This window comes from Acipenser ruthenus, chromosome 6 (genome assembly GCF_902713425.1).
Source record: "Acipenser ruthenus chromosome 6, fAciRut3.2 maternal haplotype, whole genome shotgun sequence".
NCBI classification, from domain to species: Eukaryota; Metazoa; Chordata; class Actinopteri; order Acipenseriformes; family Acipenseridae; genus Acipenser; species Acipenser ruthenus.
The window spans coordinates 5,934,597-5,960,086 of NC_081194.1; the positions used below are offsets into that span (position 1 = coordinate 5,934,597).

The window sequence follows — 25,490 nt, forward strand, 5'->3', positions numbered from 1 at the left end:
AAATTACAGCACTTTCACAAACAGCCAAGGCCTGATTGGCATGGAACTTTACTGGTGCCCTGCCCAGACGAGGGCAGGCAAGGTGTGGAACCTCACAAAAACACTGTTTGCACTGCTCTGCGTTTAAATAGAGATGAGCGTCTCCAGAGTGGACAATTCAGGGTATCCATGAGCATCCAATATGCTGTGCATGGTACTGAACTACATGGGGAAAAAAATAGAATGAAAAATATAAAACTAGCAAAGAACAACTCAAAACAATAACAAGAAAATGTATACTGTTTTTTCCTTGTAGAAACAAATTGTTGGAAACTTTGCACTTGCTTCAAAACCAGGGACAACAAAGTTCCAAATACTTTTTAGAGCTCACAAGTCAAATTGTTTGTTTTCATTGTTTGGACTGAGTAATAGGAGCCGAATGTGAAACAGGAGTCTGGGAATATCAGTCTTTGGGGAAAAAAAAAAAAACCACAACTCACATTGGAAAAAACTTCAACGTTGTTGAGAAATGAAAACCAAAACGATAAAAAAACAACAAAGCGCATATTTGAAGTTGAATGTTTCTTATTGAGGTACTGGTTATCAAGTACTGTTCAATTAAAATACAATTAAGTGAGTACTCTGGTTATATATTTCTTTAGGAAAGAAAATCAGTTTAAATAATTCAAACTCTTGTAAGCACCACTAAAACAAAAGACATTATCCCTGAATAATGTTTCTGGCTTCCTGTTCAGAACATCAAGTCACTAAATGTTATTTTAATACTGAAAGTGTTAATATAAAGTTATTTATTTATTTAAACATTTTATTCACTGAAAAAGCCATTCAAGTACCTTGTTTAGCATGGCGGCCCAGGGGGAAGGGCAGGCACCAATAAGAAGTAATATGAATACTGTGGACAAATATGCTTGTATAAAATTAGAACTTTTGCAAGTTTCTGTAACAATGTATTGCTCTCCCAGTTAAGAAATCTGAGTGTTTCTCATGGGTTAAAAAATGACGTTTCCCAGCACAGATCCGATAAGCTGCGACTGCGAGTGCTTTCAGCTTAAAATATAATATGCAAAGTAAATTGTGGAGCAAGGTGTAAAAAGGTTGTTTTGCTTGCACTAGGCAGAAACATTAACACGTTACCTCCAACTCAAAAGCAGGTTTGATTTTCTTTCTAGAAAGCAGTGATACTGCTGAAAAACCTAATTCACTGAAATGAAGAGATATATCTGTAATGGGTTAAGGGTCATTCCACCTGGACCAGAGGGAGGTTGCAGGCTTACACTAATCAATCAATCAATCAATCAATATTTATTTTATAGCACCTTTCATAGTGGACCACCATCACAAAGAGCTTTACAAGACAGTGAGGAACAATGCATAATACATTAAATACAGTGAAATACAGGGCATAGTACATTAAATACAACAGTAAAAAAACAATGCAAATACATTCATGTCTTGAGTCTGTTAATGTTGGAATGCCCTTGAAACAAGCTTGAAAATGATACCAATGTTATTTGTCTGGGTCATCCCCACATGCCGAAAAATGATGTCAAAGATCAAGAAAATGGGCGATTTTGCAAACTTCGGGACATTCTCACTGTGTGGGGCAAGACTCACACAACTCTTCTATTACATGCACACCACACCAACCCCACGATTTGAGCTTCGAGCACAGAGTACAGCTACATGCTATCGCAATCAAAGTCTTGCAACTAGTGGCGTCAACAGATAAGCATCAAACTCAAGTTTTGCGTCATTTGGCTTTTTTTTTGTATACAACAAAATAGTTGCCCTAATAAATAGTTGCTTGCATTGTGGGGTACAGAACAACATGGGTTGGTATGCTCCCCACTGTATGGAGAGGGTATGAATTATTATAGGTATCCCATTGAAAGCCAATAGAAAAGTGAGTTGTTAATGTGCTCTATTAAATATTTCACCACCTCTTCAGTAGCCTGCAAAGCGAATGCACTTATATAGTATATCACATTACAGCTTCTGCCAATGAGACTCATATGAGTCCAACATGCACGACTACCCTACAGAACACGTTTTGATGCCAAAATGTGAATGTTATTGCATGCTGCAATTGATATATACACTGGGACACAGATTACATAATACAATAAAGGTGTGGGTGGGTGTGTGTGTGTGCGTGCGTGCGTGTTAACGGTAACAAAAAAGAAAAACAGCACGCCACGCAAAAAGAAAAGCCGCAAACGCCCTACCCAAAAGGACAGCACAGTAGAAAAAGCACACTGCATCTTTAAATGTGGGCTAGTTTTCTGTAACGTCAAATGTGTCCACATCCAGAGTCGTTGGTGTGCATGTCATAAAACAGATACACACTGGTCCTATTTAAAATGAGAACTTTTAACTGTGAATGCCTAGTGGCCAAATTGTACAAAACTATGCGTAGCCCTATGAAACCAAAGTGATCTTCTGTACACAGAGAACAAATGTATTATAAAATGATTCAGGGGTGGGTAAGACCTTCAGAATTTACCCATCACATAAGAATACCTACCTGCCTGCAAGATACCAGTAGCATCTGACAGCAAGTTTTAAAACTACTGTATATATTTGAATACAAAAACAAATCTAAGAGTTATATAAATGTGATGGTTTCATTCAACAGCTATAGCTTAAAAAAAAAAAAAAAAAAAAAAAAAGCTAGACATTTAGTCCACATTTAAAAAAAAAAAAAAAGTTTTGTTTATAAATAGGAAACACCTACTTGCAGCAAGAAAGCAGTCCGTAAACCTTCTAAAGCAGCTTGCTGTAGCAGGTCCATCACCCATGTCTGAGTCCAGGAGAAAAGGGTTTAGAGGAGACGGGGAAAACGAGCCTGTTGTTCTGTTAGAATTCCTGCTGTAAGAATAATTCCTGCTGCTTAAAAACACGATTCGACCAGTGGTAGTGCGGCGACGGCAGAAATCCTTGAATGGAATGAGTTGTGGAGGCTGCTGGTAAAAGCAGCTGGCGCTAGCAGAAGGGTTGCTGTGAGCGCCGTTTCCACTCGTCCGTGTTGCAGTCCAGCGATTCTGTTTGAAGACGGCGAGCGAGAAAAGGAGGAGTACACAGATGGAGAAAAACAAGGAGCTTCCGCAGATCTTGCGGGGACGGAGGTTCTTCCTTGGCTGTTGTTGTCACTGGGAGTTCGAAGGGAGCTGCATTCAAAACCGCTTTCCAGAGACAAGCTGCTGTAAATGTGGATGTTATTCTGCATCTGTGCTGTTTCCTTGCAGTCAGGGGGCTTGGGGGCGTGATGAGAGTAATTTTTCTGGGTTGGACAGCCTCCCTTCTTTACAGCATTGAGGCAGGACGTTTGAGATACATCGAGAAAGGAATTATATGAGAAAGGATGGAAAAAAGGGGAGGACAAAACGAGCCAGCAATAATCCTTGGTGTTTTAAACAGCAGTAACAAACAAACACAAAACATTCTTACAGTGAACGCGACTGTTACGTGTTAATTACAATAAACAACGTTCTGATGTGTTGCTTAATTTGTTGTTGTTTTTTTAGTTAGTTTGTTTGTTTGTTTTGTGTGCATCCAAAAAGACTGCATCGTCCCACGCCCCATGCACTCAGAAAACGCCCACTGGTGAAGTGCAAACTGTTGCCAAGCATCGGCCTCAAATTATCCTTAACAAAAATAAAACACACGGTCTACATCAAAGTTAAGAGCAGTACTTTAATGCTGCAGTCCCTCAAAGGTCTAAAGTGTAAAATAACTACATGCATAAATAAGACCTGACAGTGGCTGAGGCTGCAGACACGGCTTGCTGCATTTCTGACGTCAGCAAGAGCCGGTGTGCGTGATCAAGAGAGGTGCTAACTTGGGGCAGCAGTAGCCTACCTCCCAGTGACGTATAACTGTATGTATTCTTTTATTTTTTTCAAAATTAAATACATCATAGTACTGATCACCAACAGTACAACTTTTTAAAATATTATTAAAAAAAAAAAAACTCGAATCAGGTTTAACTTTTGTGAAACTATATGCACCACTAACCCTTTCGTGTCAATTACTGTGCTTTGTAGTAGGAAGCATCATACCTTCTAATAATTAACTTTTATTAATTTTGAAATTATTGTTTTTCTTTTACATTTTCTTTTTAGCAAATAGTTTACTTTATTCCTGGAAAACAAATTAACCCTGTGCGATTTGCGCGCGTGTGTGTGTGTTTGCTCAAAGAGCCAACTTCCCAACGTTTCGGTTTGTTTAACATACCTTTGTCAAGGGAAAGTGTGTTTGAAAACTAACAGTGGATAGGCTTTTGACGCCATGGTAACCACACATTTATTTCTCTTTAAATCTAACGTCTTTGTGATGTCATTAACTATAACTGTAACGATCTACTGTTCCTTTCTATTTAAAGCTTCAGACATCATGGTATCTAGTCTATTTATCCATTTATTTTCTTTTATTCTTCTATACTGTACATTATCTAATTTTATTTTTTCTAAAACCACAAACTTTAGGCCATCCATAGTGTGTCTGTTCCTTGTAAAGTGCCGAACTATTGGTTCATTTACTTTCTTATTTCTTATATTTGATGGGTGGTTCTGTATTCTTTTATATAATGATGTACCTGTCTCTCCTACAGATTTTACTTTATTACATTTTATGGTTGCTAGCATTGCATGACAGATTTTTTTTAAGACTGAATATTTATTTTCTTTATTTGCAATTGCACTTTTATCTTAACCACTGTATTTACACACCTTACATGTGCTTTTACAGGTTTCAGTGTCCCTTATGTAACCCATTTATGTTTACTGTGGACTAAAATGTCAGCTAAATTTGCATCCTTTCTAAAAGCTACGATCGGTGCTTTCTGAAATATTTTTTTCATTTTTTTCTGAATTATGAAGTATATGTAAATGCTTCCAAACTATTTTTGAAATGTTGGGTAATAATTTAGAATATGTAATTATTTTAACCCTCTCTCCCCTTTACTTATAATCACGTGGTTCATTCCTATTGAGTTTGTCAACTTTTCTCAATTCTCTCTCAATAATTTGTTCTTTATACCCTCTTTCTTAATTTATTCTTAATTTATTTTTAATTCCTTTCTCAGTTTTTTGTAGTGATTTTCATCAGAACAGATTCTTTTTATCCTTCTACCCAGTCCTTTAGGAATGGCTCTTGTTGTATGGATAGGATGTGCAGATGTCATGTGCAGGTACTGATGCATATCAGTAGGTTTTGAGTAAAGATCTGTTTTAATAGATCCTTCAAGTTTAACCAAGGTTTCTAAGAAATCAGTTTCAGAATGTGTCCACCTTAAATCCACTGAAATGTTTAGGGTGGATATAATTTGCAAAGTTATGAAACTGTACAAGAGATTTTTCATGTGCCCATATTCCAAACATTTCATCCACATATCTGACGTATTCAAATGGTTTCTTTTCTACTTTACTCAATGACATTTCCTCCCATTTGCCCATATACGTGCCTGCAAAGTGCATACCTAATGTTGAGTCTATTGCTGTGCCATAATTCGGTTTGTAACTTCTATTTCCATGATCATATGTGATATTTCTTCCGTAGGTATCATGTTCTTATCTACTCTGTTTCCCAGTGCCTCTTTACATGCTTCTAAAGTTTCATGCCTGGGAACACTGGGGTACAGGGATTTTACATCCATGTAAAAATAAAATGGTATTCTCTGGAAGATTAACCTTTATATTATTAATCCTTTTCAGAAAATGTGTTGTATCTTTAACATAGCTAGGTAAGCTTTCAACATGTGGCTGCAGCTGCCTTTCAGCTATTTCCACAGTAGCATATGTTGGATTATCAGTTGTGCTAACAATCATTTGCATTGTATTTTTTTTCTTTATGCATTTTTGGGTTACCTCTAACCAAACCTGTTCTTGTATTTTGTGGAAGCATGTCATTTTTTAATTCTTTCAATACAAATCCATTTTGATATAATCTATTCTCACTTATTATTATTATTATTATTATTATTATTATTATTATTATTATTATTATTATTATTATTATTATTATTATTATTATTATGTAGAAATGTCATGCACAGTAATAGTATAATAGTACGGTATGTTTGACGAATACACATCCCGTACAGCTTTGGGAATATGCACGGAATACAGCCCATCTCGACTTATTCAGAGAATAGAAGTCGATGATCAATTTATTTTTCTTGCATTTCACTGGGTTACTTCATCTCCCTAACTCTACCCATAAGACAACAGAAACACATTCCCTGTACACGGCTTGCTCCTAAAGAAAAACGCGTTTGTATTATTATTCAATACTTGTATGATAAATCAATTCCGAACGGATCATTTCCGTTTGTTTAGTTTCACATTCTCATTTTGCACATATTAGCACACACTGACAGACACCTGGATAAAGTCAAAAGTTATGACGCCTCCATAAAATAGGGGCGCAATAGACTTTTATTTAATTCAGACAAGAGACAACTTTTACTTTTGATGCCACGATACTTTTTTTTTGTTTTGTTTTACGAATGACCGTACTTACTCAACCAATGATGTCCTGCTGTAAGTTATAATTGAACAAACCTGTTGTGATAGCTGCCTGCACGCGAAGGGGTTGCTACTTCAGTGCGAGATAACATACTGCAATCAGCCACTGCATATTCGAGTTGTATTTCTGTAGTGCTAAAGCTTTTGTAAACAGAGTTCTAATTTATTTGCAGTTTTTCTCGGGCTATATTATTTTGTAATAGTGTTTTACATCATTTAATTGCCAAAGCCCCCACACAATTATAATGCAACATTATACCGAAACGAAACAGGCGATTTAAACTGAACTTATAAGGTCACGTTCATTTAAATGTGTAGCCTATTGCCTAGAGTGAAAAACATAACCTCATTTACAACTGACACATCATTTTATTTTATTTTATTTTTTAAATAATGCGTTTTGTCATCTTACAAATATGTCTAACCTTCTTTTTTTCAGCGGCATTTTAGTTATACAAATGTTTCAAAACGATACGACCAGCCAGTACAAAATTAAACAGCCAGTAGACTACATTTGTGTAACTGTATGTATATCTACACTAAAAGAAATGGTGCTTAATTTTTATTTGGCCATTTGTATTACAAATTACTCTTTCAATAGCATATTTTATTATAAACGACTATGGGAAACGAATAGACCCCAAAAAAGGATTACTGATATTTTTCCAGAGTTGTTATGTTTTCTAACATGAAAATTATTATTATTGTCTTTACTTTCACAAATTAAAATCAATTTATATTGAAATAGACTACTAGCAAAAATATGTATTTTTTGTTTTCCTAGTGCGGAACTATTGTTATTATATGTTATTATTACTTGAACGATAGCTTATCCCATTTATCTAAAAGACGTTTATGTCAATATTATTTATATTGTATGGTCTTTGTTATAGATACGATAATTGATTTCCATTACTATCTTGGCGAGAGCCGAGTTCAAAGCATGACGTTTTAACATCTACTCTCGTGTAATGGAAATCAATTTAAGTCAAATAAATCAAATGCATGGAAATAAAACTTTATTATTTATACTTAAACTGTCTCATACGGGGTGTGTACATTTTAAAATATTACTGTATCTAGCAACATCATCACGGGATTAGAAATCTCTAGAAAAAAAGAGGAATAAACTTTTTAATGAAAAATTTGACAAAATGTAACTAAAATTACATTTTGGAAGTATAACGTGTTAAATGACTAGGATATTGAGTTAGTGTTATTATCGTTATTATCATTAATCTTAACCACAAACTAAAATAGAAAATAAAAAAAAGAAAATACTTTGTGTGTTCACTACTTGTTTCTAATTACAAGACTGAATTTTCTGCAAGGCTGTCTTTATCACAGGCAACTTATACAAAGTGTTTCCTGTATTATTTTTGACGTTTCATTGACGTCTTCTGGGTCCCACACAGTCTCATTAGAAACATGTCATCTTTGATCTCCGAACACCCATCAACGCACCAAGGGTTTCTGTGCGGTTTTATACATTATACAAAGCACGAGTGTTTATATTGGCAGACCTAAACAGTCATTTTACATTTTGCAACATTACACGAGAGCATTTATTATCACTTACATATTCAATTTAGCAAAGAATAACGCAATGGAATTATCCAGCCGCACTAAAACGATAGCAGCCGCACTAAAACGATAGCAGCCGCACTGAAACCATACTGTATAAGAACGTGTGTTCTGTTGGCTACGGTATTAACCAGGCATTTTCAGTTGAATAAAATCTTCCTTTACTAGTTTCTAAAACATAAACAAAGTTATTATTTATGGTAGGCTCCTGCTCCTAGTTCAATATTCGAGTGAATAAAGAATGTTTAATGAAAAATTACATTTAGTGTTTGTTCTATTAGAATTTATCTTTTCACATGGATCAAAAAAGTGTGCTGATTGTTTAGGAGTTAATGTTGCAGTGTTTACACTACCATTCAGATAACACCAATGTGTTTAAGAACATAAGAAAGTTTACAAATGAGAGGAGGCCATTCGGCCTGTCTTGCTCATTTGGTTGTTAGTAGCTTATTTATCCCAGAATCTCATCAAGCAGCTTCTTGAAGGATCCCAGGGTGTCAGCTTCAACATTACTGGGGAGTTGGTTCCAGACCCTCACAATTCTCTGTGTAAAAAGGTGCCTCCTATTTTCTGTTCTGAATGCCCCTTTATCTAATCTCCATTTGTGACCCCAGGTCCTTGTTTCTTTTTTCAGGTCGAAAAAGTCCCTTGGGTCGACATTGTCAATACCATTTAGAATTTTGAATGCTTGAATCAGATCACCGCGTTGTCATCTTTGTTCAAGACTGAATAGATTCAATTCTTTAGCCTGTCTGCATATGACATGCCTTTTAAACCTGGAATAATTCTGGTCACTCTTCTTTGCACTTTTTCTAGAGCAGCAATATCCTTTTTGTAACGAAGTGACCAGAACTGAACACAATATTCTAGATGAGGTCTTACTAATGCATTGTAAAGTTTTAACATTACTTTCCTTGATTTAAATTCAACACTTTTCACTATATATCCGAGCATTTTGTTGGCCTTTTTTACAGCTTCCCCACATTGTCTAGATGAAGACATTTCTGAGTCAACATAAACTTCTATGTCTTTTTCATAGATTCCTTCAATTTCAATTTTCTCTATTAAATGTCATTTGCCACGTGTCTTCCCAGTTCTGAATGCTGTCTAGATCATTTTGAATGACCTTTGCTGCTGCAACAGTGTTTGCCACTATTTTTGTGTCATCTGCAAATTTAACAAGTGTCTATGGCTAGGAATATAATTCTGTAAACATAACTGTCATGCATTACACCGTGTAACAATTTTTTTTTTTTTTTTGGTTCCTGGGTAGTAAGTGTTATTTCCTAATTGCTTATGCCTCAAAAGTATAGAAAATGGCTATTATTCCCCACAAACTTTGCTTTTGTGACCAGGACAGTGATATTTTGAAATTTACCTATTTTCCAGAACATTCCAGATAGATTCAGTGCTGAGTAAACTTGGAGTAACTTCTAGAACTTTCTAGAACTTTACAGTAATATAAATAGTAGTATAAATACAGGGGCCTTAAGCCCACCAGTTCAGTTTAGTTCCAGCTGCCTAAGTGGATACATATCTGCATTTTTCTGAGATGGCATCAAGAAGCTTCAATGGTGGCATTCCTGATGGGTCTCCACGGCGGTTTTACCAAGTTTCCCTGCTATCTTTGCCTTTGGGACAGCAGGGACACCAAGGCGCACTACCACAGGCGGGACTGGCCACAGCGGACCGAGTTCTCTGTGGGGAGGAACAACGTCAAGTGGGAGCCACTGGTGGACCCCCGGAAGGTGCTGATGCCACCACTGCACATCAAATTGGGCCTTATGAAACAATTTGTCAGAGCTCTAGATAAGGAGTCGGCAGCCTTCAAGTACCTTCAAGACTTCTTCCCTAAGCTGTCTGAGGCAAAGGTCAAAGCCGGTGTCTTCGTCGGACCACAGATAAAGAAGATCCTGGAGTGCAATGAATTCCCCAAGAAGCTCACTAGTAAGGAGAAAGCGGCTTGGAACAGCTTTGTCGCAGTGGTTCGGGGCTTCCTGGGCAATCACAAGCCTGAAAACTATGTGGAGCTGGTTGAGACTCTGGTGAAGAACTATGGCACAATGGGCTGTAGGATGTCCCTCAAAGTCCATATCCTTGATGCTCATCTTGATAAATTCAAGGAGAACATGGGAGCGTACTCGGAGGAGCAAGGCGAGCGCTTCCACCAGGATACACTGAACTTTGAAAGCCGCTACCAAGGACAGTATAACGAGAATATGATGGGAGACTACATTTGGGGGCTGATTCGTGAAAGTGATTTACAGTATAATCGTAAATCTCGAAAAACTACTCACTTCTAAATCTTTTGTAGTCATTTTTGTATTACTTTAGTATAAATACATGTTAATTTGGATTCATATGTTGTTTTTTTCTGACTTTATGTGAACGAAAAGACACAAATTCGCCCGTTTTCTCACTGGAAATAGGTAAATTTCAAAATATCACTGTCCTGGTCACAAAAGCAAAGTTTGTGGGGAATAATAGCCATTTTCTATACTTTTGAGGCATAAGCAATTAGGAAATAACACTTACTACCCTGGAACAAAAATTGTGTTACATAGTGTTATCTATGTATCATATGTGCAAGAAAAACAATCTAGATTTTTTCATTACTATTATTTTATTTATTAGCAGACGCCCTTTTCCAGAGCGACTTACAATTGTTACAAGATATCACATTATTTTTACAGACAATTACATTATTTTTACACATTATTTTTACATACAATTACCCATTTATACAGTTGTTTTTTTTTTTTACTGGAGCAATCTAAGTAAAGTACCTTGCTCAAGGGTACAGCAGCAGTGTCCCCCCCCCACCTGGGATTGAAACCACGACCCTCCGGTCAGGAGTCCAGAGCCTTAAACACTACTCCACACTGCTGCCCATGCTTTACTTTAAACGTTGTTGTTATTATTATTTATTTTGTGTTTTAATTGTGTTTAATTTTGTGTTCTGTGATTTTAATGTATACAGCCACCATATTATTTTTACATTTCAACAAAATCACCACCGTACAGTATGTAAAAAAGACATAGTGACATATGGGCGTATGGCCTTCATATAAAAAATGTAAGTTTGACATTGTCAGTTGGACTGACAGAAAGGAAATGCATCCGCAGTGCATCCCTGTTTTTTTGGACTAGGTAATATAGTAATATATGTGTTATGTGAGGGATACGTAGAGTATTTATGGGGTGGGGTGCATCGACTCCACAAGATATACATGCAGACTGAGTGAGCTACAGCATTGTGGCCACACCCCATGCAGAAAGGAGAAGACATTTGGAATTGATTTCCCCATTTAAAGAGAAACTTTACTGACATTTGGCACCCGGACTGCGTGTGCTCTATTCCAAAACCCCATTGAAAGAAACGTCACCAGGTGGAACTGTGTGGTGAGTTACACCCCAATATTTCAGGTTCCCAGAGCAGCACCCCTGGTATAGGCCTGACTACATGGTGTGCAGGGTGAGTCACACAGTCCTGGTTCAGGTTCGCGTCTGGTTGATCTTGGCTAGAGATCTGACTAGCCTGTCACATTTGCCCAGATACTTCCAAAGAGGTAAAATCGTCAGCTACGTTGTCATCTCATTGCACTGTACTACAGCGCCCCCTACAGTGCAAGTCTCCCATGAGATACAGCAGACATGTGCTGGGCTACATGTTTAATTACCACCATGTCCACTAGGGGGGCACTTTGCTATAGCTGTAGTATGCATTTACTATGGTCAGTCCTGATTTGTTATGTTAATTAACATGAGTTACCATACTTCACTAGTTGTTACAATGCTTACCTCTGCTTAACATGCTTTCACTGTGCTTTATTACACTTTTCTAGGCTTTTATTATGGTTTCTGTCAATATATGGAGATGTCTGTCTGTCCGTACATCTGTAGGTCTATATGTCACACATACATTTGGAGAATCACTCACCAGATTGCGAATAAACATTTCATTGCTAATTCCTATTCTAAATATGATGGTCGTTAACTTTTTTGTCATACTGATAAGCTCTAGTTTTGAATGTATGTTACCGACAAACTTGTTTATTTCAGAAAAACATCCACTGAAAACAGGTGTGCATACAGATGCCTTTTTCAATATGAGATCTTGTCCTGGTTTTATTTTTATATACCGGTAGAAAAAATGTATAAGATTTTTTATGCAGCAATAACTGTTAGTATAGGCTAAGATGTATTTCCTAGAGATGGACTGTATGGTATAACAAAGACAAACGTAATCCAGGAAATAATAAACATTCTTCATTTTCAAATAAAATAATGTCAATGATAATTGAATAATTCCATCAACCAGCACACCCTTCTGCACATATTAAGATTGCATTAGCTGTTTAAAATATAAATTATAACAAAGAATTGGTATTCGAGGGGTTAAACTAACCTGGTGTTACCCTTAATACCAAGAAGAAAAAGCTGTAGTGTACAATTTTACTTCAGTTCTGTGTTACAGAGAATGGGTTCATGTATGCCAGCCACAGACAAGGATGTGGGTGGCTTTATATAAATAAAGCCTACTTGCAGACACATGGGGAAATGCTTTGAATAGGAAAATAAAGTCCTTGTTCCTACGCATACAGTGCCATTTGCCAAATGTTCTGTTTTTCATGCTTAGTGTAGTGGAATGGAATAACTGCAGCAGTTCATATAAGATTCTGTCAGAACAGTGTACAGGGTATGGCATTCTGTGTTACAAGGGCACTCTTCATGATTCACAGATATACGCCAGTTTAAAACAAACACACTCTTTATTTCCAGGGGGAGTTAAAAGGAATAGACTGCATCAGGTGTTTCTGTAACCAAGGGCAGAAGGAGAACAAGCATGGCCATTTTATGTGCCATTTGAGTCTGGTGCTCTATACAGGGACTTAAAAACACTGCAGCTGTATATTACACAGAGTATTTAGAGGTACCTCTAACAACAGCACTTCCTTCTAAATTCAATTTTAAACGTGTGTGAATTAGCACATGGGGGTAGCTTCATAAATCTATTTATTCCAGATAGTAATTTGCACCATTTTGTTCCGGAAGGAAAAATGTACACACTAATAAGATTAATATACCAGAAATAAACAACTCAGACATTTAATTTAAGAGCTTTTGTCCAGCTTTTTTATTATTTGTTTTAGCACTGTAATTCATTACAGAAAAATATTGTACTAATGATAATTCATATTGAATTCAAATCCATGGACATTTTAAACTTGATCCTATTAAACTAATCATGCTCATTCTACCATCAAAAAAGTACATACTGGAGCTTTGTGTTGTATTCCCGATGAAGCTTCCAAAGATTTTGTATGAATGTGTAATGGGTAAATTCAATAACTCAGTCCAACAATAACATACCAGGGGGATGCATTTACTTAAATTGCCCTTCATAAGCAGAATAAACAAATGTCCATTTAATTAGATTTTCCCTATTAAATGTATATTATAAAACAGAACATGTTTATCAACACAAATGCAGCGACAGGAATTAAGGACTGCCCCCCAGACATTACACCATTCACTAACCAATCAGGAGATTATAAATAAACCAGATTCTTCCCCCTCCTTATGCACAATCAATCCCTCTACCTCCCCTAATCACCTAACTCCCCCTTTTTCCTCCTTGGTTAAATCACAGGGGGGGAGGAGGGGGGTCTATCGCCTCATCTAACCAGTCAGACGGTGGGCCTTCAAATCAAGCTGGTTTGAGACCAACTAACTCCACCAGACTCCATATTCATCAATAACACGTTTCACCATTCTCTTGTAGGTAATACATAGAATGCTTTTGTACAGGGATACCACATTACCTTTATACTTTATTAATCTGTTTGAGGAAGTCACAAAACTGCCCAAATAAATGACCTACTTTTCGTGCCACCAAAAGCGTCAGTGTTTACAGTAAAAGTACGCATGTTATTAATCTTGTCTTGGTGCAAACTATTCATGAAGATTTCTCCAAAAAAAAAAAATTAGAATGAAAAAAGGAGAAATAGAAACCTGGTAACCGTGGTGTGTGTGTTTCTGATGTCCCCAACCTGCCAAATAAAAAGTTGCCGTCAAATTCAAAAAACGTTTTATCTGGTATATATGTGTTAACCAAGGTCATTTTCTAGTTATCTTTTTTTTTTTTTTAATAAAAGAAAATGGGCCATGTCTGCAGCAGCAGTGTGGAGTAGTGGTTAGGGCTCTGGACTCTTGACCGGAGGGTTGTGGGTTCAATCCCAGGTGGGGGACACTGCTGCTTTACCCTTGAGCAAGGTACTTGACCTAGATTTCTCCAGTAATAACCCAACTGTATAAATGGGTAATTGTATGTAAAAAATAATGTGATATCTTGTAACAATTGTAAGTCGCCCTGGATAAGGGCGTCTGCTAATAAATAAATAATAATAATGTTTTCAAAGTGTTTACTCCAGTCTTTAACTCTGACTGAGTTGAAACGCCAGCTCATTTTATAAAACTAGACCCAAACAGAAGTGATAAAATCCCAGTTCTCTTCAGCACTCTCAGGGTGTTCTGTTTCACGTTTTGTAACATGAATATGATTTTTGTTCTCCTTTTGTAAATGGGAATTCATTAAAGAATGGAGGAAACACTTTGAAAACATGGCCCAATGTGTTTCATTATATTAGCACAACTGCATTGACACTGGGATAATGAAGTACTTTTGGGCCCCATCTTATTTCAAGGATAAAAAATCTTGGCAGCGTAAGACCACAGGCAGCTTTGTTGTGAGAAACCAACAAAATGGCTGATCAGTTCATCTCTTAACACAGCACTTTCCAACTCCTTTTCACAAGCTGGTTTCACTTACTTCTTTTCACCTGTGAGGGTTTTCACATATTGTTCTTACAGTAATGTGTCATTGAAGATATTCTAAAATGACTATTAAAGATATTTAAAGCTTTCCGATGTACCAGTGCATGAATTTATTATGTAATCTTACATTGTGGTTGGCTTATATGACAAATAGATTATTCAGCCATATCTATGTGTTGCATGATCTGATGTGATGTTAATTTGGTTAACCAGTCCATAATAAATTATTGATTACTGGCTATGTTTCTTCCTGAATAAAACTAGTTTTACACTACAGTTGTAATAAACCACACCTTAAAACAAAGTAACAGCATATTCTAACATAAACACAACAGTGAACTGAATAGACCACTCATAATTAATTAAAAAACAAACAATCTGCTTCACAGATAAATATTACATTTACAAATCTCTTAAAAGCCAAACATGTTTTCAGAGCAAAAACGTTTTCATCCACGAATCATGTACACTGTACAGCTTAATCTTTCACTGCAGTTTACTTCACAAACAAATAAATCACATTTTAAAATGCTAGAAAAATGATTATACTGTAAGAAACCTAAACCTCGAATCACAATTCTACCACCTCAAACCTTAACCCTAATCCTAATCTTAAAATCACTATCAGCTTGCAAAACTGTACTCACTTATTCTCCATACAAGATATGCTATTCAAGGAGAAAGTGTATTTAGTAGTTCCACCATTTAAAAATTCAACCCATTTTCACTCTGTATCCTCTGTGTATTAACCTCCAACCAAGCAGCACTGGCACTTAAAATGCTTCCAGTAAACTAAAAACAACACCGTTCCCTCCCAGCTGTGCAGTCACATTTGTTTTAATAACAAAGCAAAGGTTTGTTCAAATAAAGTTTTGCCACAGCTAAGTATTTAGTTTCTAAGAAACTGACATGGCCTTTTCTAAATAAAACATTTTCATCTTCCTCCTCCTGGAGTATTTTGATGCACATTCCCTGGCTTTACCTTTACGCTATGTATGAAAACATATTATTCAATAGTTTCCTTCTGTGTCCTTATGATTTGTTTATCTTATCTGGTGTATACTTATCATAACCCCAAGCATGTACAAATACAATATAAAATATATAAATACAATACACACAGGAATGCAGTTCCAGTTAAAACTGGTTAAAAACTAAATTTCTTTGCATATCTATTTATAAATGCATAATTATGCATAATTATTAATACATTTTAAAAACAAAACACAGTTTAGTTTGAGCCCAAAATCAGGATGATCATTTCAAATGATAACCCTAGCCTGCAATTCCTCTCGGTTATTGCATAAATGCAAATAAAAATGAAAAAAAAACCCTCAAGTTGCTGGTGAATTTCCTAGTAAACTACTAAAACATATATAAAAAAACCTCATTAATGTATGAATCACTGTAGAGTATAATACATAAAACAGTTTACTGCATGAACAAATAAATTCTATTTCAAAGCAGGGTACAAAATGACTGCTTACTCCAGCATTGCCCTGTAACAAATGGCTCTTTAATCAGACCCGCTGCTGTAAATTATAATACTAGGGGATATTTTGAAACGATATACAAATATGTAAAAAAAAAAAAAAATAGTGCTCAATAGGCCAGATTTTTTGATAAACTATTCAATTTATGTTTAATACTTTTTTTATGTGAAAATGTCAAATATTAATATATTGCACTATATATTTAATGTTACTGTGCAATAAAACAGATAAATAATATACTCTACTGTCATGTGATGCATCAAATATAACAGATTTTTGTCCGTATATGTAAACTGTTTATATGTACATTTTTTTCAATCTAGCTTTTATAAAACTTTACAGTATGAGCTTTGCAGTGTAAACATCCCCTAGTGCCAACGCTAACACTTGTCTATAAATACAAAAGGTGCACAAAATCAAATCTGTTAAAGTGAGGGAAGTCAGTCCCCAGCAATGCAGGCTTTTAATGAAGAAATCATCAGAATCGCTAAATGCAGCGGTAAGCCTGACAGAAGCCCATGAATCAAAACAGCATCTCAGCTATAAGGGTTAGACCTGCGTCAGAGCTCCTGCCAATGCAGTCATCCCTGGGCTCTGTCTGAGCATGGAATGTTGTATCTTACACTTCCCTTGCTGTCAGGCCCCCCCTGTGAAGTACGTCAGTGCGCTGGCATGAATTAGCAGCCTCAGCCGTCTGCATGTCTCTTTTGCGCCACCGCTGTGTGTCACCCCTGATGATTTTATTGGCATGGCTTCATTCCGGGGCTGATGTAATTAATCGACACATCCCTCTGATCAATTACCGAAGTGAAGCTAATGAAAATAAGACAAGGCTTTACAGGCAGACTGACTTCATTAGAAAAGGGGCTGCGGCTCACTGCATCTCAGTATGAAACCAGAGCAGTCTTCATCAGGCTGAAAAGCGTGCATTAATCAGACACGCATTCACATGTTCATGGTGCTTTGGTGTTAACTCATTCTGCCCCATTAGCTCAGATAAATCACCAACGCTACATTGAGCTGATTGTTAGTGACTGTAAAGTTTCATGTTGTGCTGTTTTCAATCACATATGCAATGACGTGTTACTGTAAAGTGCTTTTCTGGATTAAATTGTTGTTTATTGCTTTCTTTAACAACCCTGTCCTTTGAAACATATCCATTCATTTTTCTTGTTAAATCCGATTCCATTATTCTATTCTTCATTATATATCAGCTGTGTGAAGCATAATGATTAAAAGCAAATTAGCGCTTGGAACAGCACCCTCTTTTAATCTGTAGAAACACCTGGCGAGCTGTGTGCTTTTCATTCCACCTGCAAGTAAGGGCTCCATTCTCAAAGCTATTTGCACCAAATCAGCATTAGCACATTTTATTTTTAGAAATGAAAAACGCAACTAACAAAGAAACAGAAATATACACATTATTAAGTCTAGTCTTACAGTGTTTCTTATTTGTTTTACAATTGGGCTAATTCATATTTAGAGCAAATAGCTTTAAGAATACATTCCTAAGTGTCTTACTGTTATATTGCTCTTCATTGTTTTTGTTTTATTGCTTTCAGAAAATGTGCCTTGGCCTTTTACTGTCTTTTTCAAAGCTTCAGTAAACTAATCATGGAGCACTTTGACAAAATGCATTGTTATATGTTTTCTTGGCTTTGAAACATCAAAACTATGGAGGTTCAAAACTATAGAACCCATTTGACCCTAAGTCAGTTGGCTTGTGGTAGTGGAAGGTACTGTCATTGTTTTGAGGGTTTTGTGTAAATACTCCCATTTTTACACACACACACACACACACACGCACACATTTTTGCATTCCCATATTTGTGGGGACGTCTCATTGACTCTCACTATATTTTTATTTACTATTTCTAACTCCAGTCAGACAAAACTCCACACAGGGTGAAAGTGGCCAACAAAGTAAATATTTTGGCACCGTTTGTTTTATTTGAAGGCATATTTAGTTCTTAAAAAGGTGTTTTACAAAGTGGGGACATCCCCACAACGTCGATTTTTCAGGAGTTACTGTCTTTGTGGGGACATTTGCTCAAATTTTGGCCGCACATTGATAGTAATACCTGCCCCCCCCACACACACACACCAGTGTTTATAAGCATTAAGATCTTGGAATTGCATTGATGTCATACAAAACCTCTAGACCGCGTCTCTGGCTATATAATTCACTGATGACTTCACTGCCTTCACAGTGTTTACAGTCTTGCTATCGCAGAACAAACAGCAAAACTTGCTTTCCAATTTCTCTGACTGCACAGAGATCACATCCAATTCAAACGATCCTAGAAAGTTTACTCTGTTAGTAGGAAGCTGTTTAAATCCCAAATATACCTACCAAAAAGCCATTTACTGACTTCCATTTTTAAAGATTGTTTTTTGCATTTTAACTGCATCAGTTGTCAAAAAAGTGTTAAAACTGCACTTAATTGTCATTTTACAACATTGTTCAATAGTTTATTCTTTTGTGCAAAATAGACACTATTAACATTCCAATTGGTTGACATTTCACAACGGTAGAAATAGTTACAGTAAGGATCACAAATTTTACCCAGTGGAGGTGGGTTGTCAAGGATTTGTGGTTTCTCAGAGAAGTCGGATTCAGTGGCCAAGAGTTGCGTCGCACAGTGAAGAACTTATCTGAAGCAGCAGCGAGGAGCAGCAACTGGCTGCGGTTGAGACGGAAAGATTCTGGTTGGGGATCTCAAGCACAATAGAAAGAAAGAAACGCTGATGTACGGGTAAGTAAACTGGGCTGAGTTGAGTGGGGGACAGAGGGGGGGTGATGCTGGGATGCCAGTATCACCATTGAGCCCTCTTGAGGTGTCGTGGGCTAGTCAACGAAACACTGAGGATGGAAGGTGCCCACTTGAAGACCCCAGAGATGTACCCTACTTAGCTCAATCCAGACGGTTGTCATGCTGATGCGCTGGGGAGACCGCGCTGTGGTTGATCCCCGGAGCCAGCATTGCAGCTGCTGTGTGTGCTGATGCGCCAGGGAGGCAAAATAAGCTGATCCCTGGAGCTAGCATTACACACTTCAGCCATCAACACCAGGCAGAAGGATATCTACATCATCATATGGAAGGAAACACAAATGGATGGAGACACAGATGCATGACATTAGTTTACTGTAAAGCTACGTCTTAGTTGGTGCTTATCTTGGTGAGAGCCGAGTTCAAATCAGCATGAAGTTTTAACATCTACTCTCATGTAATGGAAATCATAAAGCCATAAGCAGCCCTATATTTATTACACTGTTATTATGCATGTAATCAGCTAGCAATTAACATAATACGTGTTATTAAGTACAAAACTATAGTACTGTAACTATAACACAAATACAAATACTACTGACACCATTAAAATAGAGTCATGGACCTCAGTCCACTAATGGTATCCTGAATCGTTTTGAGAATGCAGCGGCAGAGTGAGGGGAACCCTGTCATGTGTTTGACAGAACTGATTTCCTCCAGTCTAGCCATGTGAGAAACAAGGACTCTGAATAGGCAGGTGAATACAAAAAATGCTACATCCAGCCCAGGGAGACGAAGCTAAAAGTACAACTGCTTAATTGTGTGTTCCATGTGAGGTTAGTGCCGGAATGTGAAAAGTACATCTCTGCAGGTTGATTCATTTTGATAATGAGAAAAACAATACAAATCATAAATAAATCAGGTACAAAAATGAATAGTATAATCTACATTATATATATGTATAAGCAAATATGTTCTTAAATTAACAGAAAACGAACAGAAAACTTGTATTTAAACATTGCACCATTGTAGAAGCTATATAAAAAATCCAGGCAAAATAAGATAACTATTCCTTTGCAAACAGTTATGCGGTTCTGTAGTGCCCCATTAGCTGATGATATACATAGCGATCAAACAGTAAACATGTAATTGTGGATTTGCTATTTCTATAAATCTACAGTATGTGTTAAAAAATAGGCTATTCATGACTAAAAAATAAACCAGCTCTTGAGTGCCTAAATATGATGTGTACACTATTTTCCAAAAAGAAATGGGACATAGGATGACAATTCCAGCTTCACTGTATTTCAAATAAGAAACCAGCAATACACAACTCTGATATTTCATTTAGGATCTTCTTATCCAGTGTAGAATTCAAATTGCTCTAATGATAATTTGAAATAAATAGGCTTTGAGGACTGTTTGAAGGAATATGTGGTTATGGACAGAATCTGATTAATTAAATGGATACAATTTCTTGTACATGAAATATTTTTCAGCATTTTAGAGAGCATGTATTAGTTTATTTTCATTTGTAAAGCACTGTTTTACCTAAGGCAAAAACAAACAAATAAAGAGTTTTGTGAATAGGGTCCAGTAGTTCAAAGACTGACTAGACTGTATCACTTTGCGAGCTTCACAAAAGAAAATATGAAAATCTAGACACTGACCTCTGATTGATCATCACAGCGGCGCCATCTAGTGTTAAAGAAAAAAAAAACATCTAATCATGTAAATGTACTGAATAGTTTGTTCAATTTAGACCCTTGAGAATACATGAGAATATAAAAAAGTTAAACCCGAGTTCTAGAACTAGGTTTTTTTGTTTGTTTTATGTTTTACTGTTTCGTTATATCTTTTTGTGATTGAAATCCTTCTGAGTAGTATTGCAATCACTCAAATATCACATTCCATCTGAGAAGTTGCCCATTTACTTAAAAAAATATTGATTCTGATTTTGCAAGAGGCGTTTTTATAACATTTGAAACATATCGCACCGTGAAAATGCCCAGCGGTGCCGCGCCACGTATGTCTGTCTCCACTTCAATGATAGAAGCCAGCGGTTAATACAGAACAAGACTTGTCATAAAATAGAAATCTGGAACAACATACTTACAAAGTTAAACGTGGAATCTAATTAATACTTGCATACAACTTGATGCAATCAAATTGTAATTACGTAATAATTGAAAACGTTTTCCGTTTGGCATGTTTGTATAACACAACATAACATTTCACAAAACATATTTTTAATAACTGAACAATAAAGTGGAGATCAGCCAGCACCCTGGCTTGTTAAAAACGGTGTGATTATACGCTCCTATGTTCCAAATACTCTTGCATCTGTAAATGCTTTGTCCTTAAGCAATCTGTGAATGCATATATAACAGCTGCTGCAAATTTCAAATTATGATACTGAACCGCAGAACGAATCACGATTGCTTGTTTAATATTATCAGCTGCATTTTTGAGAATATCTTTCCCTTCCACATTTCAGTAAGCACTGTCTGTTCAGCTATTTATTTGAGTTGTCGAGTGCAAGGTATTCTCGTGTGACACATTTATGAGATTAAGATACTTTTCTGACGCACATACTGAATACAGGGTCCAAACTGGCAGACATTTCACTGAAGCGGTTTGAGCCATTCCATACTTTATTATGCATATCATTTGTCAAAACCTCATCTTATTGTCTATAAAATATATAATTTAAAAAGATGACTCTATAATGAAGCTAAATCTACAGTATATCAACCAGTTCTTGACTATAAAAACAGCACATCAGCAAGACTATTAGGCTCATGACAATAGAAAAGAATTCAAAGAAATCAGTTTTTATGCTAAGTACTGAACTGTGTGTGGTGTTTCTTGGCAACACAGATACCCTACTTGCAAAACTGTATGATATGAATTCATGTATAATAAGAAGACTATGATTGTACACCAATGGATGACAATTTTTAATATTTTTGATAGATTTCTGGTAAAGAGCTGAAACACGAAACGCTAGCGATTAAAAATAAAATATATCTATCTATACATTATCAATGTTTCCTTTGCATGAAGCTGGCGTCTTGGTGAGAGTAGAGGGGTTTCTAACCACACTCACAGTTAGGGGTTCCTCATGGTGAGAGTAGAGGGGTTTCTAACCACACTCACAGTTAGGGGTTCCTCATGGTGAGAGTAGAGAGGGGTTTCTTACCACACTCACAGTTAGGGGTTCCTCATGGTGAGAGTAGAGAGGGGTTTCTAACCACACTCACAGTTATGGGTTCCTCATGGTGAGAGTAGAGAGGGGTTTCTTACCACACTCACAGTTAGGGGTTCCTCATGGTGAGAGTAGAGGGGTTTCTAACCACACTCACAGTTAGGGGTTCCTCATGGTGAGAGTAGAGAGGGGTTTCTTACCACACTCACAGTTAGGGGTTCCTCATGGTGAGAGTAGAGAGGGGTTTCTTACCACACTCACAGTTAGGGGTTCCTCATGGTGAGAGTAGAGAGGGGTTTCTAACCACAGTCACAGTTAGGGGTTCCTCATGGTGAGAGTAGAGAGGGGATTCTTACCACACTCACAGTTAGGGGTTCCTCATGGTGAGAGTAGAGAGGGGTTTCTAACCACACTCACAGTTAGGGGTTCCTCATGGTGACAGTAGAGAGGGGTTTCTTACCACACTCACAGTTAGGGGTTCCTCATGGTGAGAGTAGAGAGGGGTTTCTAACCACACTCACAGTTAGGGGTTCCTCATGGTGAGAGTAGAGAGCGGTTTCTTATCACACTCACAGTTAGGGGTTCCTCTTGGTGAGAGTAGAGAGGGGTTTCTTACCACACTCACAGTTAGGGGTTCCTCATGGTGAGAGTAGAGAGGGGTTTCTAACCACACTCACAGTTAGGGGTTCCTCTTGGTGAGAGTAGAGAGCAGTTTCTTACCACACTCACAGTTAGGGGTTCCTCTTGGTGAGAGTAGAGAGGGGTTTCTTACCACACTCACAGTTAGGAGTTCCTCTTGGTGAGAGTAGAGAGCGGTTTCTTACCACACTCACAGTTAGGAGTTCCTCTTGGCAGGTGTCAGAAAAGGTTGGCAACCGCTACAGTAGTGTGCATATGTATTAGAACACCTACCTGCATGGAAACCTCTGGTGTGAGAATTTCAATTGTTGGTCAGTAATCAGTGAGATAGAAACAATAGGCACTTGTGTGTGATAATGTTAGTCCACTTTGTGCTTTAATTAGGCATCTTAAGCAACTTCTAAAAAGTCTCATGCATTTTACCATTTGTGGATATGTGTTCCTTTTCTCTTACTATTTTAAATTAATTGCATGTGTGGTCTATTAAAGTCACCGGCTCATGGTGATTGTGAGTAACCTTTCCACGGGAAAAAATAATATACTATTCTATACTGTAGTTGTAGGAAAAAAATACTATAGTACCCATAATACGAAAGATTTTTTGGATACAGTATTTTTCCATTTGGGAATTCATTTAATATGCATAAGAGTCTCAATATAGATTTTATATATTATAAGCCAGTCAAATTACCACTTTTATCAAATAGTTGTAATGGTTTAAATGGCATACTGTACTGATTCTTTTTGTATCTGTCGTGTAATAAGTCTGTTTTAATAATTGATTTCTCCTCTCTTCTCTGACTGTAAGGCACAATGGTTCTGGAGAAAATAGGTGCGGGTATTCAGCTGGTGTCTGTATACTTTTGATAGCTGAATATTGACTTAAACACCTGAAATCACACTAACTGTTTAAATAGCCAGAGATGCTATCAATAAGACCGAAGGAGAGTACATGCTTTGAAGACCATGTTACTGTGATTCTTGTAGTATTTTATTTGAGTACTGCAAGCAATGATCTGAAAATAAATGGAACAATTTAGAGATAAAGCTGTCGATAGCTGTGATGCCAGGTGCTACGCTGTTCCTGACAAACAGTGATTGATGGGTTATACCCCAAAAGTAGAGAGGAACTTGGTTTAGTCTTCCAGAGGAAAGCACCACCACAGCTCAGAGCCCTAATCCAGAGGAAAGCACCACTGCAGCTCAGAGCCCTAATCCAGAGGAAAGCACCACCACAGCTCAGAGCCCTAATCCAGAGGAAAGCACCACCACAGCTCACAGCCTTAATCCAGAGGAAAGCACCACCACAGCTCAGAGCCCTAATCCAGAGGAAAGCACCCCCCACAGCTCAGAGCCCTAATCTAGAGGAAAGCACCACCGCAGCTCAGAGCCCTAATCCAGAGGAAAGCACCACCACAGCTCAGAGCCCTAATCCAGAGGAAAGCACCCCCCACAGCTCAGAGCCCTAATCTAGAGGAAAGCACCACCGCAGCTCAGAGCCCTAATCCAGAGGAAAGCACCACCACAACTCAGAGGCATAATCCAGAGGAAAGCACCACCGCAGCTCAGAGCCCTAATCCAGAGGAAAGCACCACCACAGCTCAGAGCCCTAATCCAGAGGAAAGCACCACCGCAGCTCAGAGCCTTAATCCAGAGGAAAGCACCACCACAACTCAGAGGCATAATCCAGAGGAAAGCACCACCGCAGCTCAGAGCCTCAATCCAGAGGAAAGCACCCCCCACAGCTCAGAGCCCTAATCGAGAGGAAAGCACCACCACAGCTCAGAGCCCTAATCGAGCGGAAAGCACCACCATAGCTCACAGCCCTAATCCAGAGGAAAGCACCACCGCAGCTCAGAGCCCTAATCGAGCGGAAAGCACCACCACAGCTCAGAGCCCTAATCCAGAGGAAAGTACCCCCACAACTCAGAGCCCTAATCCAGAGGAAAGCACCCCCACAGCTCAGAGCCCTAATCCAGAGGAAAGCACCCCCACAGCTCAGAGCCCTAATCCAGAGGAAAGCACCACCACAACTCAGAGCCCTAATCCAGAGGAAAGCACCACTGCAGCTCAGAGCCCTAATCCAGAGGAAAGCACCCCCCACAGCTCAGAGCCCTAATCGAGAGGAAAGCACCCCCACAGCTCAGAGCCCTAATCCAGAGGAAAGCACCCCCCACAGCTCAGCCCTAATACAGAGGAAAGGAAAGCACCCCCACAGGTCAGAGCCGTAATCCAGAGGATAGAACCCACACAGTTCAGAGCCCTAAGCCATGTTTGTTGAGTTGTGGCCCAACAGGGAAGATAAAATGAATACTTCATTCTTGGGAGGAAAACAAAAATGTATCTTTGGAAACGGTTGCAGCAACAGCTGCACATGAGCAAAGCAAAAAGACCTCTATTTACACTTTTTACTGTCAAGATGTCACTTGTATTT

At 37.7% G+C, this 25,490-nt stretch overlaps 1 protein-coding gene across 2 annotated transcripts in view; it reads right to left on the reverse strand.

Annotated features, from left to right (window-relative positions):
• The window catches only part of LOC117411341 (cAMP and cAMP-inhibited cGMP 3',5'-cyclic phosphodiesterase 10A-like), a 97,857-nt gene that overhangs the window by 67,192 nt on the left and 5,175 nt on the right, over positions 1 to 25,490 (reverse strand). Inside the window, exon 1 of one of the 2 annotated variants that reach the window (XM_034018704.3) lies at positions 2,735 to 3,549. The exons of the other annotated variant lie outside the window; for it this stretch is intronic. Coding sequence (XP_033874595.3) covers positions 2,735 to 2,798 — 64 coding nt within the window. The 5' untranslated portion in view covers positions 2,799 to 3,549. Of the gene's footprint in view, positions 1 to 2,734; positions 3,550 to 25,490 lie in introns of those variants that run through there. 2 annotated transcript variants of the gene reach the window in all.